This window comes from Erythranthe guttata, chromosome 14 (assembly GCF_056151865.1).
Source record: "Erythranthe guttata isolate IM_541 chromosome 14, IM_541, whole genome shotgun sequence".
Classification (NCBI taxonomy): domain Eukaryota; kingdom Viridiplantae; phylum Streptophyta; class Magnoliopsida; order Lamiales; family Phrymaceae; genus Erythranthe; species Erythranthe guttata.
This window is the reverse complement of record NC_142546.1, coordinates 4,204,138-4,225,551: the sequence shown is the minus strand read 5'-3', so window position 1 is coordinate 4,225,551 and position 21,414 is coordinate 4,204,138. Positions and strand designations below refer to the sequence as shown.

Sequence of the window (21,414 nt, the reverse complement as noted above, 5' to 3'; positions counted from 1 at the left end):
ATCAAAATGTGTAGTAAAAACACATCTTTCTATATCTAGCATTACTATACCATCTTCCAAGAAAACTTACTAAACGAAAAAAAAAACGGCAGCGTAAAGAGCGAAAATAACAGAACAATACGGACTCATCGAGCAAGTATTGGTCGCAACTAAAGAAACGAAAAGCAAACAATTACATGTTTAGTTCATAATAACAACAAATCCATACAGCCAGCTATCGAATCGAGCTCACAAATCCAAAATATTTGTCTTTCGAAACAAACAAGTCACTAACAATTTCTCGAGATTCCAAAAACTCGAAAACACAACATACATGATTATGATGATTAAACTCTGTTTTCTTGATAAATTTCTTTTAATTAATGTTTTTTTGCCACAAAATTTTGCAGGAAAGAACTAAGTAGAAAAATCGAGACAAAAGATAAAAGAGAGAATAAAGCAAAGCCCTTATCTCACATTAAAAGCTGCATGGAAAGAGCTAATTGATTTGTAAACAAACCCTAATAATCATAATTAATTAACTAATTAATTAATTAATACTAGTAGTAATTAAGAGGTTAACATGTAATAATCTAAGAAGAAGAAAGGGAAAAAAGGGCTGCTTCATATCATAGGGGTGCACAAGAACAAGAAGGGCACCTGACGAGACCATTCTCATTGCACAAGGTACAACTCCTGAAGCCACCTTTCTCGCTGTAGTACTTGTGGCTCCCGCTGCACTCGTCGCAGAGGATAAATCTGTACCCTCCGCACGCGCCGCACGTGCCTGGCTCCGATGCGGGTAGCCCCTCCACGTGCTTCTTCAGCTCCCCGCTCTCGTGGAGGCGCCGCACCTCCTCCACCCCGCCGACGTACCTCCCGCCGATGAATACCCTGGGCAGCGTCAATTTGGAGTTCTTCTCCGGCGACTGGCCGAGGATCGACCGGAGCTCGTCCATGAATCCGGAGTCCATCGATAGATCCCGCTCGTCGATCGACACGCGGAAGTCCCGCAGGATGGATCGGACGGCCTTGCAATCCTCGAAGGTGCGCCGGACGATCCGCAAGCTCGTGAAGTACACCACCACCGTCTGCTCCGCCCCCGGGATCCGGATTTCCTCCGGCGGTGCGGGCTGGGATAGGGTGCGGATGAGGGTTTTAACGCTACGGCTGCGGTGGCAGATTGAAGGCTTCGTTGGCGATTCGAGACTACTGCCAGGGCTGCCGCCGCCGGCGGGTTCATCGTCGAGGAGGAGAGTGTGGACATCCTTGAAGGAGGAGCAGGCGAATTTGGGGGCCGGCGCGTTGTGGACACGAGCTCTTGTTTTGGATCTTCTGAGCCACATGGGTTCAGAGATTTCAATCGAACACCACCGAAAAACACCACCGGAAATTGTTCTTGTAAATTTCAATTAGATCGAATCCGTTTGATTATTTAATTTTCAATTTTGTTTCTCAGAAAAAAAAAATAATAAATTATTGAAGAAGAAAAAGGGGGAATGTGGATTTGTTGGGGGAAATGGATAATGGAGGAAGAAGCTGGAAAAGCGGTGGGGGAGGGTTTGGGTATGGCGGGTGGTGGTTTTTGGCAGCTTTCTTTTTTTTTTTTTTTACCCCCACCGTTTCTTCACTTTAATTAAGTGCTTCTTTCGTTTTACTCTTTCCCTTTTTCTTCGATAAAAGTTGGGGGATCGGGAATACGAACGGGTTCGGGTCGGGTTTGGGTTCGGGTTTCGGGTTAGGGTAACCGGGTAGGAATGGTAATTGCATTCTGGAAGGCAGTTGAGCTCCACGCGTATCTACTAAAGAAGGCAATAATAGAAAACAATTATGTCTCATACCAAAATTATTTAAAATTTAACTATCATAATTATTGCTCACAATCTCAATTTATAATCTTTACTAAAACTCAAGAAAAATATAATTTAACATAAAACAATAAACTATTTGTCATTTGTCAGATTACGTTCTTTGCAATGTTTTAAATTCAATCTATCGAATTTCTATCTATTATGAGATTTTTAGTATTTTTATTCTACTCATTCAACTAATCCTCGTACATTACTAATATCTACTCTAAGGTATTCTAATGATCACATTGCATAGATACTGTACTATAATTTATTTTATTAGTATCTTAAATATTTACTTATTTTTGTAATTTTATTTTTCTTCATAAATATCCCTAACAATTTACGCAAACTTCCCAATACATATTAATTAAGCGTCTCATATTCTCGACCCCCAACCGAAAAGTCCTAATTCCGCCTTTGTCTATCTAGAATTGATATTTTAGCTCCCAATAATTTTAGGCATTCACGGTTCCAAATTTACCGTATGTATTATTTTATCCAACTTTATTTTTTATATTTTTATTTTTGTAATGAAGGAACCCACATTCAATCATATAGGTGCGCTGGGTAAACCTACACTCTCGTGTAATAGCTTGCAAACCATACGAGAGACGTAAACCACATTAGGCTAACCATGTGTGACAAGCTCGACCTAACGATCGTTAGCAAAGGGACTTGAACCTTGTATTTATCCAACTTTATGAACTATATAATAGTGGTAATTAATTACAACCACCCATGAGGTAGTAAGTAATTACAAAAAATCCTTATTTTCTAAAAATTACATCTAGTCCCCTGCAGTTTGTAATTTTTTTACGTCCACCCATACAAAAGGACGTTAATGTAAGAAATCTACAAATTGCACTGGTTGGATGTATTGTCAAAATATGAGGGAAGTTTTTCGTAAACAGACCTTACCGGTTGTAATTTACCCTAATACATAAAACTTGATAATACTCTTTTTTTTTATGTACTCAAATTAATGTTACTACTAAAAAAGATTAATTAATTCCATTTCAATTTGGAAGTTAAAATTATTTTTGGAGTTTTACATATCTAGTTTGTTGAGGTAGGTGAATGAAGTTGGCAAGACAACCTTTTGAAGTGTTTTAATGTTCTTTGATAATAGTTGGTTGGAGGTCATTTGAATAACTATTTGTTGTTACATAATGAAACATTTGCATGTGGACTCTTTAGAGTTGTGGATGAAATTACTTTGTTATTTAGTTATAATGAGAGGAGAGACATGTTAATTTATTGTTGTTAGTTATATTTTTGTTTTTTTATTTATGTTTCATTATGTGTTTGTCGGAGTTTAATAAATGTGGAAAATTCGAACAAATTAAAATGGTAGCATATATAACCTAAAACAGCGGAAAAAAAGCTGAATATTAGTTGCAAATTGATTGCAAAATTATGGAAAATTGAATATTGTAAGTAATATGATATGAACATCTAAAAAATGATAGTTAACTTTTGAAAATTGAATGAAAATTGACAGCTTAATGTACGATAATTAAGTGTCTTTTTCATAGTATGACAGTGAACTTGTGAAAATTGATAGCGACTTATGAAATTGTCTGTCAATTTTAAATATTCCTTGAATAATTATCTATTATATAGACTTACATGTGATAAATTTTTGGAATCGAATTCGCTTGTACTTGTGAGGTACAAAATCTTAATTTTTTGCACATTATACAAAATTACTCATTTATATTTTCACCAATTCCCTCTCAAAATCTTTCTAAATGTTTCTAACATTCTCCAAAAAATTGCAAACGATTGTTTGTTCATATAGATTTTCTTTTACTATTTTTATTATTTTAAATGTACGTTATTATTAAAAAAAATAAGGGGCGCTCCCTTGAATTCCCATAATTTTTAGTCTATCATATTTATTAGGCATCATTTATATCCGTATTAGTATTACATTCATTTCAAACACCTTTGAATAAAATCTTGGATTCGCCACTGCTCTATATGTATTCATCCATGTAATCGCGGCAATGTTTTGAAGTAGTAATTATTATCTTTCTTACTACTAAATAAAATGGAGGTATTTTTGTAAATTGAACAAAGAGAGAAGAAACAAAAAATTAAATAAACGCAAATTAAATTACATTAGGGGACTTCTAGCAAATTCCTAAAACAGTACATTGAGATTATTGTAACTATGTAATAAACTTCAACAACCTTACACGTGCAACTCACGTGGGAGAATCTCCATGTTATATTTTGTTGACAATAAGCTTGGGGTGACTATAAAATCTTCAGATGTCTAAAAAAAAGTTCTCGTATGTAACAAAATATTAAAATGAAAATGTTATAGTTTGTACAGTTTCACAAAATAAAATAAAAAGAAAAATAAGAAAATTGATTATTGTTTGAAGCACACCAAGCATTGCATTTAATATAATGGGTGCATGAATCTAGAAATTTTTTTTTTCTTCTTCTTCTTTTTTCCTTTTTTTGACATTAAATTTCGATATAATCAATGCATTAAATCATGGCTTTTTGTATTTTTCCTTGACTTTGTGGAGTTTGTACGGTCAAAATTGATGAGCCCCTCTTTCGTACGTGTTCATTCGTAAAACCGTAACGAATCATACCAGAAATACGGTTTTTTACCGAATTAATTCGATTTTTTCGATTCGGTACCTGTGAAACCGAAAATATATTTTCATAATTTAAAAAGAAAGGTAAAATATTTTTTTAAAACTAATTAATTCTTCAATTTGACATTAAGATTTCAATAATCGACCCAAAAATAAAAAAATAAAAATAATTATCAATAGAGGCTCATTGTAAATAATGAAAAAAATATCAATCTACAAGTATTTGATAATTTGTTCTATAACCGTACAGGATTTAAAATAAAAAGAATATATATATATATATATATATTTCGGTCTTCGGTATGGTATGGTATACCGGGCATCAATACTGTGTACTGTACAGAATACTAAAATTCAAAAAAAAAAAAATCAAATACCAAACCGGATTTTCTGTTTGGTCGGTTTCCCGATCGAGTGAACACCTCTAGACATGGCCATGGGCCGGTTTTGGGCCCGGAACCGGCCCGTTGACGGCCCAAACCGGCCCGTTGACCGCGTGAACCGGGCCGTCCTACCTGGGACGGGCCCGGTTCTAAGAAATGGTGAACCGTGAACCGCCGGGCCGGCCCGACGGTTCACCCGGATTTTTTTTTTTTTTTTAAAAATTCAAAAAAATTCAAAAAAAAAAAAGCAAATAACGGCTAGTGAACCGGCCGTTATTTATTTTTTTTTGAATTTTTTTCCCCCCAATTTTTCCTATAAATACCCTCACACCCCAACCCAATTTCTCACCAATTCACTCACAATTCTCTCTACTTGTTCAATATCAAAGTTTAGTAAAGTTCAATTCTCTCTTTAGTTTTTGCATTCTCGAATTTCTCTTCGGTTCTTAGTCAAAAAAAAAAAGTTCTTTTGCATTTTCGAATTTCTCATCAATTGTTAGTAAAAAAAAAATCAAAAAAAATTGTATTGCATTTCCGAATTTCTCTTCAATTGTTGGAAAAAAAAAACAAAAAATTGTTTTTATTTTTAGTGAAAAAATGTCTTCAAGTTCACGTCGTAGCGGAAAAGGAAAGGGAAAATCCGTAGTTCCTCCCGAAATGGACTACGGTTATGATGGTTCTTGGGAACATGATATTCCATCAATAATTCCCAATACCTACACCGACCACATACCGATAATTCCCCAGTTGGGCGACTACACCAACATACTCGACGATGATGAGCCGGAGGAAATGCCACCGCCACAACCATCCGGGGGTTCGGTTCCTAGGGCTAGTACTAAGCGGCCATCTCAATCATCAACCATCGAAGGGACCGGTGATGATGTTTCTAAATCCGACATTTGGAGGTTGCATTATAAAAAAATTGAGAAGGCGGACGGAACTTGTCGAGCTCAATGCAATTATTGCAAGGTAAGTCCATTAGTATAAAAAAAAAAAAAAAAAAATTCTAGTTTTAATATTCGTAAGCTAATTTTATATTTCTTTTTTAATTTGTGTAGGCAAACTACGCCTTCAAAAAAGGAGATGGATATGGATCTTATTGGCGGCACTTGAGGAATAATCATCCCCAAGCTCTAGGCATCAACAAAAGTCAAACTCAATTGCAAACCGGATCTTCACAGGGAGGTAACGATTCTTCTTTATTTAAATATTCGAAACAAAAAGAAAAAGAAGGGTGGGCTATGGTTATTGCTATGGTCACCTTTCATTTGGTTTTGCCGATAATGATTGCATAATGAATGAATTTAAAGGGATGTATGGTCCTAATTGCACTCGTCAACCTAGATCAACCACTACACGCACCACTAGAAGTATTTTTGAAAGAGAAAAAAATATTTTAAGGGAACAATTGTTGTCCATGAATAATAAAGTGTCTATTTGTTCTGATATTTGGAGTGATCATTGGCGTCGTAATGATTTCATGGGTGTTATTTGTCATTGGGTTAATAGTGCATGGAAACTTGAGAACAAAATTATTGCTTTTTCGGTTATGAATACTGGTCATACTGCTGCACAAATTGCAATGACGCTTTCACAAATTTTAGATGATTATTTGCTTACTTAAAGAGTTTTTTCGGTTTCATTTGATAATGCAAGTGCCAATACGGCTAGTATCCCCGCACTCCGAGAGAAATGCATGCCAATTTTAGGGGAAGGTTTTTCCATGTTAGATGCATTTGTCATGTTTTGAATCTATGTGTGCAAGATGGTTTAACAATGTTACAAAATCATATTTCTCCTATTAGAGCTCTAGTTTCTTATATATGGCAATACGCATCTATTGTGAAACGATGGAATAGATTTTGTAGGGAAAATGACAAACATCCTATTGCGTTTTCACGAGATGTTAGTACCCGTTGGAACTCAACCTATAAATTGTTAAGCCAAACTTATGAATATCGAAATTTGTTATGCAACTTTTTTAGCACACAATTGCCTGCTACTGGATTATTTGTTTTAAACAATCAATGGGATGCATGCATTGAAATATGTAGTGTTTTGGAAATTTTCTCAGAAGCTACTAATGTCTTATCTGGTTCCTCATATCCAACATGTCATTTGGTTATTTATTATTTGTGCAATATTGCCGAGGGTTTTGCGACCGCTGAAAAAAAAGATATTTTAAAAAATTGTGTGGTTGAAATGAAAAAGAAATGGTTGAAATATTATGATAAAATTGATGAGATATATTTGGTTGGTTGCATTTTGGATCCTAGATTTAGGATTGAATTGTTAACTGAGTTGTTAAAGGTGTATTACAATCATTTGTTTCCGGAAAATGATGTTATCGTTAGTATTGATCCTAACGCTCCTCCTCCTCCTGTTAAACCTAATGTGGATCTTATTATACTTCAAGCTACTAGTACTTTGCATGCAATGTTTGATGAATATGTTAGTGAAATGAGTGGATCTCAAAATTTACAAGTTAATCGAGAGTCTACGAATACTTCCAATATGAAGACGGGTCAACGATTGGTGTTTGAGCGCTTAAAGCGCCCGAGGTCCATGGGTTCAACGATTGGAACTTGACCAATATCTAACCATTCATTTTGATTTTCTTCATGATGAAGATCCAAGTGCCTTTTCCAAGTTTGATATATTAGATTGGTGGAAGTCAAAGAGTTCAGCGTTCCCAATTATGTCGATGATTGCAAAAGATGTTCTCGCTTGCCCCGTATCCACAGTTGCAGTCGAAGCTGCATTTAGTATCGCGGGCCATATATTGGATCAAAGAAGAAGCAATCTCCCCCCGAAAATTTAAAAGCACAACTTTGTTTGGATAATTGGGGAAAAAGCAATTTCCGACACAAAGACGACCACCTCGTTGTTGATGATGATGACGATCGCGATGAAGCTTACGTCGAAAGTGGGACTTCAGCTTCAGCAAGTCGTACTTTTACTCTACACACTCTGTCTAGCGACGACTAGGGAGGTAAGTGAAGATAAGAGAACTACGTGGACTTTGATTCCGTAATGGTTACGTAGGCAACTTCATTTTAAATTCGAAATTTTTAAAATTTTGAATTTAAAATTAAGTTCAAGTCTTTTCATTTATTTCCTTTTCTTTTTTCTATTTAAACTTATTTCTTTTAATTTACTTATTCATCAAATATTTCAAAAAAAAAAAAAAAAATTCAAAATTTCTGGGCCGACCCGGAACCGGCCCGCCGAACCGTGCATATTACGGACCAGTTCCGGTTCCGGAAAATGTGAACCGTGAACCGGTATGAACCGGCCCGGAACCGGCCCGAACCGGCCCGTGGCCATGTCTAAACACCTCTATCGTACCATATTGACTAATAACTACATTTGTTAAGATCATTTGTGAAATGAGTAAAATGAATATTAATAATAAAAAAAATAATATATTAATAAAATGAATTCTCTCAAAAAAGAAACATATTAGTAGAATGAAGATTCATTTGCACTGTTCGTATTAAGAAATTAATATTTCTTTCATAATTGTGGTTTTTGTGTTAATCATATAATTCATTATGTGGTTTTTCCAAACGTTTATTCGTAATTTGATTTCATGGAATGGTCATATATTCAGTTGGTGTTTGGCTAAGCATATTCTGAACTATTACATTTCATAATATACTAGATAAACAAATATTATATATTTTACAAGTTAATATTTCATTAATTAAATAAAATAATGAGTAAATGAGACAAACATTCCTCACTTGTTACAATCATAACTAAACCCCTCAACATTTAAAATAATTACACAAATCCCACTTGAAATTTGTTTAAATTACAAATCCAACCCATTTTAACTTCGAACATAATTTTTACCATTTTTTAGTCTGAATTAGGCAAAACTCATAACACAAAATTTGTAGTTTTTCAAAGTAAATTTCTAATCCAACTTGAATCACCAAGATTGAAATCGGATGAGAAAGTTTATCATAAATCAATGAACTCACACTTCCAACAAATTTGATAATTTGAGTTATCTAAAATTCAAAACGTAACTCATTCATGCATAACTTTGTCATCCGACATCAAAATTAGCTGACTTGTGTTGAATTACAAAGCTAATACAAAGGGCTACGATATCCGTGTTTTGTATTTTGCCAAAATCGGACTAGAAAATGGTCAAAATCCGATTCTAAGTCAAAATTGTATTAGCAGAATTCAAACGGCATTTAAATTTCAATTTTTATTATTAAGTAAAAATTATTGTATTTTTATACTTTTTTAATTCAAAAAAAATTGTTTGATAGTAATAAAAATAATATAATAATGAGTTTAAGTTGAATTTTTTATTTAAAAAAAAAAAAAAAAAAGGTAATCCTAAAGGGAACTTTATAAAATTATTGGTTCCAACACAATCCACAATGGAAGGCAATAGAAAGAAAATTTAGCAGATCCACCAAAACAAAACAGACCAAAGTAAACCAGTTACACAATTGGCTAAGAACACAGAAGAACAAACAACAAACACTGCCCCCAAATATGTTAATCCATCACAAGTATAACAATAACAGACAACAACAAACATATCAAAGTGCTTACAAAACAACAATCTTTCGAAAAGTTACCGAAACACTAATAATGAAAAAAGGGGGGGACGGAAAATATAAGAAAATCCCGTCTATTAATTTATCCAAACATTAAAGAAAAACATTTCAACGGAAATAAACCGACACCTGAGGAATATCAACATCATTATCATCGTCATCCTCGCACGCGACCACAACATCCAAGTGATTACGGTACGGTGGAAGCTCCACCTTAGCCACATCCCTCGCCAGGTCAGCCATCGTCTTGTCCATTCTCTCCTTATGCCTAGGAAACATGCTATTGTACAGCAAACAGCTCCCGAAAGAAATGCTGTAAGCATTGAGCCCCTTGTCGGATAGCCATTGGAGTAGCTCCCTTAAAGTCGGATTGTTTTTAATGATCCAGCGGTCCCACACAGTCCAGCTCAGATTCTGGTGCTTGATGACTTTGGGGCCCACCGGTTCGGCGATGGAGAATAAGGGAAGGGCCAGGTTGGCGAACGTGTTGCGATAGTCTTCTAATTTGTGGGACCCGTCGATTACTTTGTAGAGATCGAGGCAGACCAGACCGGTCGCCATTGCAGTGGCGGTTGCGATGGCTGGAATGATTCTACCTGCGATGAGTTTGGCCTGAAGCTTGTCAACTTCGGGGATGCTGTAGTTTCTTGCCCTCATGTTTGCCAGTGCCGCTATCATGTCCATGTGGTAGTTTGTGTCGTCGTCCTGCAAATTTTTTTTTTACACGTAATGTCAAGATCGAAACGAATCCTCCGGCGTAACGTGTTCATAAAGCTACACATACTGACAATAATAGATTTTAAAATTAATAAATTTTGCTTAGGCAATTCATCACAACATCTTAGTTTTAAAGAGAAAGGAGACGACGAACCTTTTCAAACTGAATTGGTTTCATCCTGAAGTCTGATGGTATATTCTTCCGATACTGCTCCAGCTTCGAAATTAATTGATTAATAACATCAGCATCATCCACGGAAGCGGTAGCGAGAGTAGTAGCTCTCTCATCCGTAACAATTTTCACGTCTGCTTTAGGTTTAAAATCAGGGACAATGATTTTATCAATGGCCTCGGCCAATTTCTTAGGGTTCTTTACCCAGTCAGGTATAGGGATGCCAAATGTCTCTGCTCTCAGTATGGATGCAGCCATTATAAAATGAAGATGGCTGCTATCACTGGTCTCGAACTGCACGGCACGAGGGAACCGCTTTGGGGCTGACCAGAAAGGTGCACCGGTACTCGTTGCAGCATCTTCAGGAAAGGTATAAGTCAACTGCTTCACCCTGTTTGAGAAGTAATCTTCAAACCTGCCAATTAGTAAAGACTTAATAAATTAGAAATCCAAACGAGAGAAGTTGTAGCTAAACATACAAACGAGATTACAAACAATATAATATTGGGAATTTACTTTAGACGAGCCCATGTAATACAATCTTGGAACGATTCACATCGCTCACTATCAAGGCACTCGATTACACGTTCCAAATTGTCTCTGGCTTGAGCATCGCCGGCACTTCTCATTGCAGATGTGTACTCACTAGGGTTAGAGAGATAAGCATTTGCTTCAGCGGGTGTTTTTTCGAGCAAGCCTTCGAATTCCGATCTGGCCCAAGTCAAGCAGTGGTCAATATTGTGTGGGAAAGAGTGCACAGTACACATGGGCGCTTGTTTCTCTGGCGGATCGCGCGAAGCACCGTAATTTTCTGTGAGATGAGGAATAACCATTTGAGTGTTGCATTTGGCACCTAATGTTCCAGACTCGAGAAGTGGTTTTTGGAAATACAAACATCTCTGGTCGACATAAAGCCTGGCATTTACATTGTCGAGTGCGTTAATGACAACATTGAGATTCTCCCAAAAGGCATCATGAAAAACGCTCTCTGTCTCGGTGCCCACTCGATTCTGCAAAGCTTCGATGTGCATAAGAGGATTTATTGACGAAGCAGCAGAAGCAGCTACAGTGGATTTTGGTTGTCCTATGTTCCAATCTCGGAATAGGAATTGCCTGCTTAGGTTACTCTTCTCTATTACGTCATCATCGGTAATAGTCAACTTCCCGTGTTTTCCACATGAAACTCCCATTAGAGCCAAATTCTTCAGAAACTCGCAGCCGAGAGCACCAGATCCAACGACAAACACTATTGCATCTTCTAGCTTCTTTTGAAGCTTAGACCCAAACACAGAAATCTGGGCATCATAACGGCTATTCAATGGTTTGAAATCACTGGGATCTAACGGCTCGGTAGGAAGTGACTCTACTGAGTCAAAGTAGAAGAACTGCACAAACATGATAATAGAAATGGTTAGCTAGCTATATTACATAACTTGCTGCTCCGAAAAATAAAATTAAAGAAAAAGAGGTTGAGCAATTGTACAAACATAAAAAATCATATGAACTTTATAAATAGTATACCAAGGAGAAAAATTCACATAATAAGGCGACAAAGAGTCCTAAATTGCACAACATACAGAAGAAAGACCAAGACAGAAAAAAAATCTCCAGCCACACTGCAAATGTGATGGTACGTGAACCGTTCAACATGCCACTGCTGTAGCTCAGAAAGATGACCAAAACAAAATAGTGTTCAAAATCACCAAAATCTACACACTTTAATGTTTTCATGCACCTTGAATGACCGCTCCAAACACCTCAAATAGCTACCTATAATTCCACCAGCCCTCCCCACTCACTGAGGGTGCACTCTTTATAATTTTTCTTACATTCATTCGTATCATTCTTGATTAAACATTTTGCTTGTTTATTACATGATATGTCATACTTGCGTATTTTATCTAATAACGGATCTTCAACCACAAAACTACCATGAATTCATAATTTGTTCAAATTAGTTGACCAATGAACATATGTACCAATTTACATGTTAAACTTGAGGGAAACTGTTAAAAATCAAAGTTGATACTTTCAAGTATTTGTAAGATTGCAAAAATTTATAGAAATAAATGCTAATATATCATTATTCTTCTCATTGTAATTAATCTATGTGTGATCATTGTGACTCAATTATAAGAGAGAGCAATTAAATCTTACAGCCCATTAGGGCATTTATTTATGCATGCAGGTCATATTTCTGAGCCATTTCGGTATTCTTATGCTTTTCTCGGTCTTATAAGTTATAATTCAAAGTCTAACCCACCCAAAGGGAAGAGGGACGAAATGCAATAAGAGAAAGGGCGAACACGAAGGTGGAAAAAGAAATAGCGTGAAGAAAATTAGAATGAGAAATAATAATCACCTGAAAAAGAGGATGAAACTTCCCAGAGCATGCTTTCATAACCTCCTGCCCCACAATGCCACCAAACATGGCAGCCATAGGATTGAGTACAGCTCGGGCCCCAAAAGCAAAGTGTCGCAGAAGTTTTGGATTAATGTCATCCAGTTTTCCTTCACCTAAGCTCTCATTAAGATCAGTGGTTATAGATATCAACTTTTGAGCGTCCTCTTCAGAACCAGCAACCGGGAAGCGCCCCAACTCAGCCACAAACTTATCTAGCGATTGAAATGCCAAATGCAAGAGAGGCGGTCTGTCAAACTTAGAAAAATCAGAAAGAAGGAAATCACCGGGATCTTTGATGGCTTCCCTCAGTGGCTTGAACTTCAAAACCTTCGGCTGCTTAACCTGAGTTACGATTCCACCTCTCTCATATGCACCAAAGTTAGTTGTATCTTCCTCAAGGGTGAAAGAGTAAGGCCGTGCATTTTTAATCTTTCTTGGCTTTCCATCATTCAGTTCTGTCATTCCCCGGATTTCTGAGAACACAACCAAATCCCCATCCTCAAACTCCAGCCTTTCATCATCCACACACGACACAAGAGCAGGGTTGTCATTACCGATAGATGCAATGATGCCTGTATGAGGCTCATTACCATCGACATCAAAGACTGTGAACTCGGGTCCGAAATCACAAAAAATACTACCAAAAAGGCCTCTCACTTCTGCCTTAATGAAAGCAATAGGAGGCTGGTGGTTGTGGCAGTAGTCATTGAACTCAATGGCACTCTCCAAATTGATGTCGGTAAAAACCACAGCCTGCATTCATAACAGATGCATTCATGTTTATTAGTAATACTGCAACATCTACAAAATGCATGCAATTTCGTAAATATTAGCAAAGATTGAGCTCCGAATAGTTGCCAAAGTACACAAGCAATTGCTTGATTTCGACTTCGTTAAATGGTTAGGATAGAGTAAATGCTAAGCATGCATGAAAGCTAGCTGTCAGAACATGCACGGATAAGATACTTGACCTTATGATAAAGCAGGCACCAGCCAATTGGACCAATTATCTTATAAATTGTTCATACTATTATTGCACAATATCTGCGGGCTGATGTGTTATTGATGCAAGGGAAATATAGAACACGGGGAATGTTTTTCGTCTTTGAATGGTTATGAGTCTGTGCAGTACTGCAATTTTAAATGAAAAAAATTTGAATAAAATTACCTGGAAGTCAGAAAGTTGTTCTTTAGTCAACTTTGTAGTCAAAGTCGAGATAGCTACAGCATTATTGAGTTCTTGTAGCTTCTGAATTGAAGCGAGTGCCCTGTTCTTACCCAAATCCTTTTCCGAGAAAACAAAGTTACTAGACATATCCCACATCTCCACCGTCCCTTCATCATGCAACGTCACAGACTTTACTCCAGCAAGAATAAGGTTCTTCGCTGCAAGAGTTTACAAAAATCAGATATGTTAAACTCACACCTCAAGAGTACTTATTCAAGCAAATAAGATTCATATTATCAGCAAAACCAGTTGATAAGAAGATAAATGCTTCACTATCTAAATATTACCCTCAAAATTTGCAAACTAATATTCCAAAACCAATATAAACTAAAAAATGACTGCTAATATGACGAAACCACAGGCAAAAGGTCCAAACGGAATGGAAATAAATACCATCAACTGCATATGTTATACTTCTTATTTCATTAACTGCATCTTGAATCAGATTGACAACTCAAATTGATTCATAGCTCACAAATTACAGAAAAGCCGATAAGAAATGCAAGTCTACATACATATACACCACCAAAACAATCAGAGAAAATATTATTTAAGTGCATCCGAAAGTGGGAAAATTTGTCCATACCAATCTCAACCCCAAGGCCCTGCATTCCAGACACAAGAACGTTAGACGCAAAAAGCCGCCTCATCGTCTCCCTCCCATAAACTGCAAGCTGCCGACTGTGCAAATCCTCATCGATATCGCAAGGAGTTCCATTATCGAAGGCCATTTCGGTAATCGTGGCTTCCTCACAGTCTGTGCTTCTCTTACTGAAACTATCTCCCACGCCGAGTGTAGCGGTCTCCCCGGTATTCTCGCTCTCTGCGGAGGAAATAATCCGATGCTTCTTAACAGAGTTCTGGGAATCGGGTTCGTTTACAGCCTCGCCTTCCCCTGGTCTCTTTCTGGGAAGCATATAGTGCAGCAAGTTGCTAAAAACAAGCCGAATTACCATCAAAATCAACAAAATCAGCGAAATATATATCAAAATTTCGAAACGAAAGCTATTATTCAAATACAAAAACGAATTGGAATAGATCGGCGCCTGTAGGAAAACTGCAATTGCGGCGGCGACGATTACGAAGAATAAAAACCCTTTGCCCACGAATTGAGCGGTGAAAAGTGAAGCCATTTTGAAAAGCGATTGAAGATTATATTTATAAAAAAAAAAAACACAGTAGAATCGAATCCCTAAGAGAGAGAGGTGGAGTGGGGAATGATCTTACCGATTACAGGTGCGGAGAGAAAGGAATGAGAACACCCAGTCAGAATGTTCGAGACTGCAGAAAAATGAATATAGAAATTGTGTGTGTTGTGTGTGTGTGTGTGGGCTTTTTCTCGAGAAATTCTATGCGGGGGAGGAAGAAAAGAGGGGGCTTTTAGCTTTATCAATGGCTTCCTTCCAAAGCCGGACAAAGGAAAATGTGTTGGGCTGATGGGCTTTTTGTAACCTTCTTTTGGACACTTTCTATTTTGTTTTGAAATTTAGAGTGTAATGATAGATAGTGCTTTTAGGGCCTCTTTGGTTTGCATTATTAGGCTCGACGGGACTGTTAATATCTTGGTGTTAATATCTTCGTGTTTGCTGTTTCGGCGGTTTGGTGAAGGCTTGATAACTGGGCCTATGATTTCTATCCCCCAATCGAATTATTCACAGTCACGTCAATATTCGCTTGACAATTCGTCATCATTTAATCCCATCATGTAATGGGTTGTGCAAGGTCTTTTTTGCCCTTACATGACTTAGTTAATTACTGAATTCTTTCATATAAAAACCAAATTTCCTTATAAAAAAATCCCTCTCTCCTGACATCAGTAAACCCTAATTTCAATTAAAGGTAAATTTTGCATCTTCTGCACCATTTTGAGGTTCGATTTTTTACAACTCAATCTTACAAATACGCATATCATCTGAACTATTTACTTTCGTTAGGCAAATGGCACCATTACCCAGTCACTGAAGATCGCCTGCGTTAGTGATGTCGTTATTCTTCTGCTCCGGCTAATCGGTTTAATTTGTTACAAATTTTATTTTCGTGTTCATCATGTCTCCTGTTTTAATTAGTCACACTACTTCATAAATCCGTCTAACATGATTACCAATTTAAGGTGGTCGTTTGTTCATATTCTGCATCAGCTGATTTGGTAAAATTGTATACAAATATCCTCTTGCAGAACACCGGGTTCATCGAATTAAATCAATCCGTCGGGTATGTACTCAGTTCTGATTTATTTATTGTGTGTAGTTTGTATTTTATTACAGTTTTAAAAATACATTATGTATTTAGCCTAATTTGTAACATTTGTGCGTAAATATACCAAACCGAATTTGGGTGATTTTTTTTCCTAATATTGTGTATTCTGTCGTATAAGATTTGTTGTCGATGTCATTTTCCTTATATATTTTGAATGATTTTTGTGAGCATATTGTAGGAACTTGTCGCCTTGCGATGACTTTGTCGAAACAAGAGCAATATGTTGAAGTTGTGTTGCATCAGCTAATGTTTAATTTGAGGCTATTTTTCTTAATATTGTTAGAGTAGGTGATCAACAAGCCAACATGTGCATGTGGTCTTTCGTATTTATTATGGTAATAAACGAACCTTTATTCGTATTAATGATAAAACAACTTGGCATTCTATATCTTTGTCCCTTTGTCACAAGCATAGATATAGTCCTTACAGTTATTACAAGTACTATTAATTGATTATTAGGATCGTGAGATATTTACTTAAGTATTATAACTGTTAAACTTGTTCCTAGTCGAAGGGTTACGCCACCAATGAGGATATCGGCATTTCCCGTTAAGAGACTAGCACTTAGTGTATGTGTGCTGCATCTCATCAGTAGACGGTATTGTGATATCGGCATGCATAAGTGGGTGCTCATAAGTTGACGAGTTCACTGAACTCACTCACCCTAGAAATCTCTAAGTGGTTCTCAATAATCGAGTAGAGATATCTATGGTATAGTTGTACACCATTAGTCCTTATGACCTAGACATCACCGTGACTTCACTAGAGGACCAGCTGTATCGTGACCTTTCCCTGAGTTCCACCGAGGACCATCCCAAGGGCCAGTGTTCGTGCAGTCTAAAATCTAGTGGGAGGTCTGTGCATTATAGTCGGGGATTCGATCTCTAGAATAGTCATGGATGTCCTCTGTGTTCTGAAAGTTTGTAATCATTCTAAGTCTCTGGCTAGAGCTGACTAAGTGATGATTAGAGAATTCGATTCTCTAAGTCATGCACGTAACAATTACAACACTTAGAACGATCGCACCGTCATTGAACAAATAAAGAGGTCTCGACGAACCAATGCCTCTAGTTCAATCGGGACATATGAATCGAAGGGACCGTACTGTACGTTAACTATATCTGAAGGTTCTTGCAGGCACTTCATTTGTATCTAGGGAATCATGACGCGTAGTTGCTAGACGCCAATTTTGATTCATTGGGTGATTAAGGTGAAACGAGCTTCATCTTAATCGTAACTCTAAGGGACGAGTTTTGACCACAAAGGGTTGTGGGCCCACGGCTAGCTTACACCTGAACCATCGAGGGTCACACTGCTCGTGCACGTGAGATCTCTGAATAAACGGTCAGAGATAAAATGGTTTATCTTTGCATGATTGGAAGTCAATATGATTGGGTCCAACATTTGTAATTTGGAATTATGAATGAGAATAAGAAAAGGAAAAGAATAGGCAAACGTATTAGTGGAGTTTCTAAATCGGGAAGTTTCCAAATTTAGAAACTGCACAGAATTAGGGTTTCCACTTTTGGAAAGTTGGAAATCGAGAGTTGGCACTCGTAATGACGAGGACATTATAATGATTCCGAAAATGTAATCGTTACAATTTTTCGATCATTGAATTGAGAGAGACGATCAAGTAAAAGAACTAACGAGCTTAAGTTGTTGGGCCCTGTCCAACTTAAGCCCGTTAGGGTTTTATGCAAGACACTATAAATACTTGATTTATAGGTCATGCACAAAAAAAACACAAGAAAACCCTAACCGTAGCCGCTCCCTCTCTCTCTATCTCGGCCATCTCCTGCGGCCACCCTGCCGTCGTCGCCGGAACATTGCCGGAATCGGCCATCCATTGGCCGATCCCTTTCGGTATTCCTTTCCTTCTTTTTTTTTCTTCCATTTTTCTAACTATTACGTGTCTAGTGCCACGTGTTTAGTAGATCGAAGTATACGAGGTGAAATACGAGAGGAGGAAGATCGAAGATCGAAGAATCGATGAGTAGCACACGAGCCGAAGCGGCACGCATCCCCACGCGCCGCCTGAAGACCGCGCGTGAGTCACACGCGCCGCCGTGGCTCGTCTTGCCGCTGCTGCCGCTCCACCGCTGCTGCCCCGGATTGTACGGATTGGTTTCCGTAGAAATCTCGTTTTGCTTAGTGCGCCTACCTCACGCTTCAAGAGGTAAACTCACGAATTCATTGTTCTTTGATTCGTTTACGTTTAAATAGAATGTTTATGTTCGTTCTTGTATGATTTTATGTTACTACATGAAATCGTTTATTTATTGCGAGCATGATTATTTGATTTAAACGCGAGCATGCTAATTGATTTAAATTCGGTTGAATAATTAAGCATGTATGTTGTTTTTAATTTCGCTGGAAGCGCAAAGGTACGCAATTAATTGTTTTCAATTATCGGGCATGTGTTTATGTGTTTTAAAGTTGTTTAATTCGCATAAAATTTTTGTTTTCCGCTGCGTACACGTGTCCGATTCCCAACAAATATCTATACGCATACTTAGGCAGTTTAACCGTCGTCGTTTGAGTGACTCGCAATCAAATAACAATCGATCTTATAGTTTGATAGGCAGAACCCCTTCGAAACTTGATTATTTGCGTTCAATTGTTGGATTTGATGATGTTATGTGTCGTGATAATCTGAGAATGAACATTCAAATATTTTATCGCTTGTGTTATGTTTTAGAAAATGTTGGTGGTCTTAGACTGAATAGAAATGTTAGCATCCCGAGCAAGTTGCGATGTTTCTTCAGATTTTGGCACACCACACAAAGAATGTTGCCATGCGTAGTCATTTCAAAAGATCGGGTTATACAGTTAGCAAGCATTTTAATCGGGTCCTTTTTGCCTTTGTTAAAACTACATGAGATGCTTTTGATTTCACCGAAACCCGTCGACGAAAACTCGGATAACGAGCGTTATTCATACTTCCAGGTGAAACGGCCCTATGTGCATGACCATACCTTATAATTGTAGTTAAATTACAAGTAAGATTAAATTATTACCAATGCATGTAATTCTTTTATTACAACTGTTAGGGTTGTCATGGGGCACTTCATGGGACGTACATAGAATGTCGCGTCCCTTACCTTGATAAACCAAGATATAGAAATCGCAAAGGCAAAGTATCATTGAATGTCCTAGTCGTCTACGATAATAACATGAACTTTATTTACTTACTTACTGGGTGGGAAGGTTCGGCTGCAGATAGTAGAATACTTCATGACGTGGTAACTAGGAAAAACGGGTTACGGGTCCCTACGGGTATGTATGTATACTAGAGTAACATATTAAAATGTTTAGACGGCTAGAAAACAAGTTTTTGACGCCCTACAAAACATAGAGTATTTTACATTTGAGCAAAGACTAAAAGTAACTTCCATAATCTGCGATAATAGCAAGGACCTGGATATTTTCTTTTGTTTGACTGATGAGCAGAAGGCAAATATGGTGCATCTAATCATAGAGGGTCATTATTAGGTACTACACAGTTGACATATTGCAAACCTTGTTCTATATGTTTGTTTTTTGGTTGATTAATGACTGATGTTTTATAAGTTATTTAATTTCGTTATGTACGATTATAAATAGTTTGTGTACTATGTTATAAAGGTTCAGTAACACCATTTGGTGCTACTGTTTTTGACGAACCTCGATGACCAATTATTTTAATTTATAAACATTTATTTTTCCATGTATTAGATTCTCAGTTGCTAGCAATTGTATCCCCTAGTTTCATATGTTAATTTTTTTTACTTCTATGAAAGCAAAAAAAATGTTAATTGGTTTGGTAAATGGATCCGCGTATTTTACAATAGGGAACAATAACTAGCAAAACATAAGCAGAACAAATGAATACCTACCAAGTGACAACATTACTATCACCACCGTGAATAAACAAAAACTACAAATGCACAACACTGCATTCATACCTAATGGGATGTAACCATATTTCAAACAAACCTTAACCACTCGAATTATCTTATATGCACAAGAACGTACGTGCACAAAAGAAAGTATTTTCTTGAACGACAGAAACACAACCTTGCATACAAAACGTATACAACCGAAACCAAGCAATTTTAATTCATTCGGGGGTATAAAACCCAGCGAATTGTAGCATGTTAGAAGCCGTTGAGCTTTTTGGAGTACCCAATGGGTTGAAATTTTTTATGTTTTTCGCCCTTGAACGCAAAATAGAGTTCCCTACTATCGATGGTTCGTCCACGAAGTGTGAGTTAGCCGTGCTTAGTTCCGTGTCTCTTGAACCCTCAGAATTGGACACATAGTTAAGGTAGTTCATCGTGTCAAAATCGACATTATCCGACGTACCCGAAGAAATGTTAATTACCGAAATAGGGGGGTTATGGGAGACATTTGCAAATTCTTGTTCAGCCACATTTTCAAATGCTTGAGCATTAATTCCGACTCGATTTTCCTCTGCTACGTGAGTTGCATCCACTTCATTTAATATGCCATTAGATCGTTCGCCATCAGACAATACCACAATGATATGGTCGTCACCGTTAGGATTGTGGACGGGTTCGGAGCCAAAGATACACTTTAGAGCCACGTATTTTGGTTCTCCATAAGGGCGGTAAGCGTAAGAAAAATTAATTATCTGTTCGGTGCAATTTTCTTCATAATTAGATTGTGCAATGGAAAAGTTGAAATTGAATGACACTGGTACAATTTGAAATGTGCAGAAAAAAATGAATATACAAGTGGGAGGGCATGTAGTGTAATAGGTATAAACATTAAATACGAATTGGTTGGTTAAGTTTTCGAAGTTGGGAAGCATTATTATATGCAACATCACGTGTAAAAGAATGCTGAGTGCATTTGTAGCATCTCAGCCGTCGATTGGTTGGCATGAGCGGCTATTGGACAGCACAAATCATAACATTATAAATTTGATTATAAATGCAAGATAGTGAGGTGGTTAAGATAATTTATTTTAAATCTCAATTATTCATTTTTCTAACCCTAAAAACTCTTCGTCTGACCAACTAAGGTTAGGTTGTACCAAGGTTTGCAATATCGATTTTATGGTGCATATTTGTAGATGTAAATTCTAAAGTTTTGTAATGTCATTCTTGTTCAATGTTTGTAGGATCATGTCCTGGCCAAAAATCCGTAATCAGAGGATGTTGGCTAGGCTTAACACTCTCAGCTGGCCCTTCGAATACAATGATTTTTT

At 37.1% G+C, this 21,414-nt stretch overlaps 3 protein-coding genes across 4 annotated transcripts; 1 reads left to right on the top strand and 2 right to left on the bottom strand.

The window, feature by feature from the left end:
* Positions 1-317: 317 nt before the first annotated feature.
* Positions 318-1,634, bottom strand: LOC105960334 (Glutaredoxin family protein). The gene has a single exon (XM_012984498.2). It carries the CDS (start codon positions 1,323-1,325, stop codon positions 609-611), a length of 717 nt encoding a protein of 238 aa, XP_012839952.1. The 5' UTR covers positions 1,326-1,634; the 3' UTR covers positions 318-608.
* Positions 1,635-5,219: 3,585 nt separating this feature from the next.
* On the top strand, positions 5,220-7,401 carry LOC148764963 (uncharacterized). The gene is made up of 2 exons (XM_088814433.1): positions 5,220-5,805; positions 5,895-7,401. The coding sequence occupies exons 1-2, from the start codon at positions 5,431-5,433 to the stop codon at positions 6,129-6,131; spliced, it is 612 nt and encodes a 203-aa protein (XP_088670559.1). The 5' UTR covers positions 5,220-5,430; the 3' UTR covers positions 6,132-7,401.
* A 1,915-nt stretch (positions 7,402-9,316) lies between these two features.
* Positions 9,317-15,425, bottom strand: UBA1 (ubiquitin-activating enzyme 1). 2 transcript variants are annotated; one of them, XM_012983815.2, is made up of 7 exons: positions 15,171-15,425; positions 14,530-14,876; positions 13,884-14,101; positions 12,674-13,468; positions 10,828-11,696; positions 10,294-10,726; positions 9,317-10,127 (listed from the first exon to the last, which is right to left on the bottom strand). In XM_012983815.2, the coding sequence occupies exons 2-7, from the start codon at positions 14,858-14,860 to the stop codon at positions 9,531-9,533; spliced, it is 3,243 nt and encodes a 1,080-aa protein (XP_012839269.2). In that variant the 5' UTR covers positions 14,861-14,876; positions 15,171-15,425; the 3' UTR covers positions 9,317-9,530. The 2 variants fall into 2 exon arrangements, with proteins under 2 accessions (XP_012839269.2, XP_088669203.1); XM_088813077.1 differs by lacking the exon at positions 15,171-15,425 and having other exon boundaries at positions 14,530-14,914.
* Between the last annotated feature and the right edge of the window lie 5,989 nt (positions 15,426-21,414).

Excerpts from the sequence above, each read along its gene's own strand:
- LOC105960334 (XM_012984498.2), bottom strand. The coding sequence starts at position 1,325 with ATGTGGCTCAGAAGATCCAAAACAAGAGCTCGTGTCCACAACGCGCCG.
- LOC148764963 (XM_088814433.1), top strand. The coding sequence starts at position 5,431 with ATGTCTTCAAGTTCACGTCGTAGCGGAAAAGGAAAGGGAAAATCCGTA. Across the intron at positions 5,806-5,894 it reads CTCAATGCAATTATTGCAAG|GCAAACTACGCCTTCAAAAA; the intron begins GTAAGTCCATTA and ends TAATTTGTGTAG.
- UBA1 (XM_088813077.1), bottom strand. The coding sequence starts at position 14,899 with ATGGTAATTCGGCTTGTTTTTAGCAACTTGCTGCACTATATGCTTCCC. Across the intron at positions 14,102-14,529 it reads GGGCCTTGGGGTTGAGATTG|CGAAGAACCTTATTCTTGCT; the intron begins GTATGGACAAAT and ends AAACTCTTGCAG. Across the intron at positions 13,469-13,883 it reads AACAACTTTCTGACTTCCAG|GCTGTGGTTTTTACCGACAT; the intron begins GTAATTTTATTC and ends TTATGAATGCAG.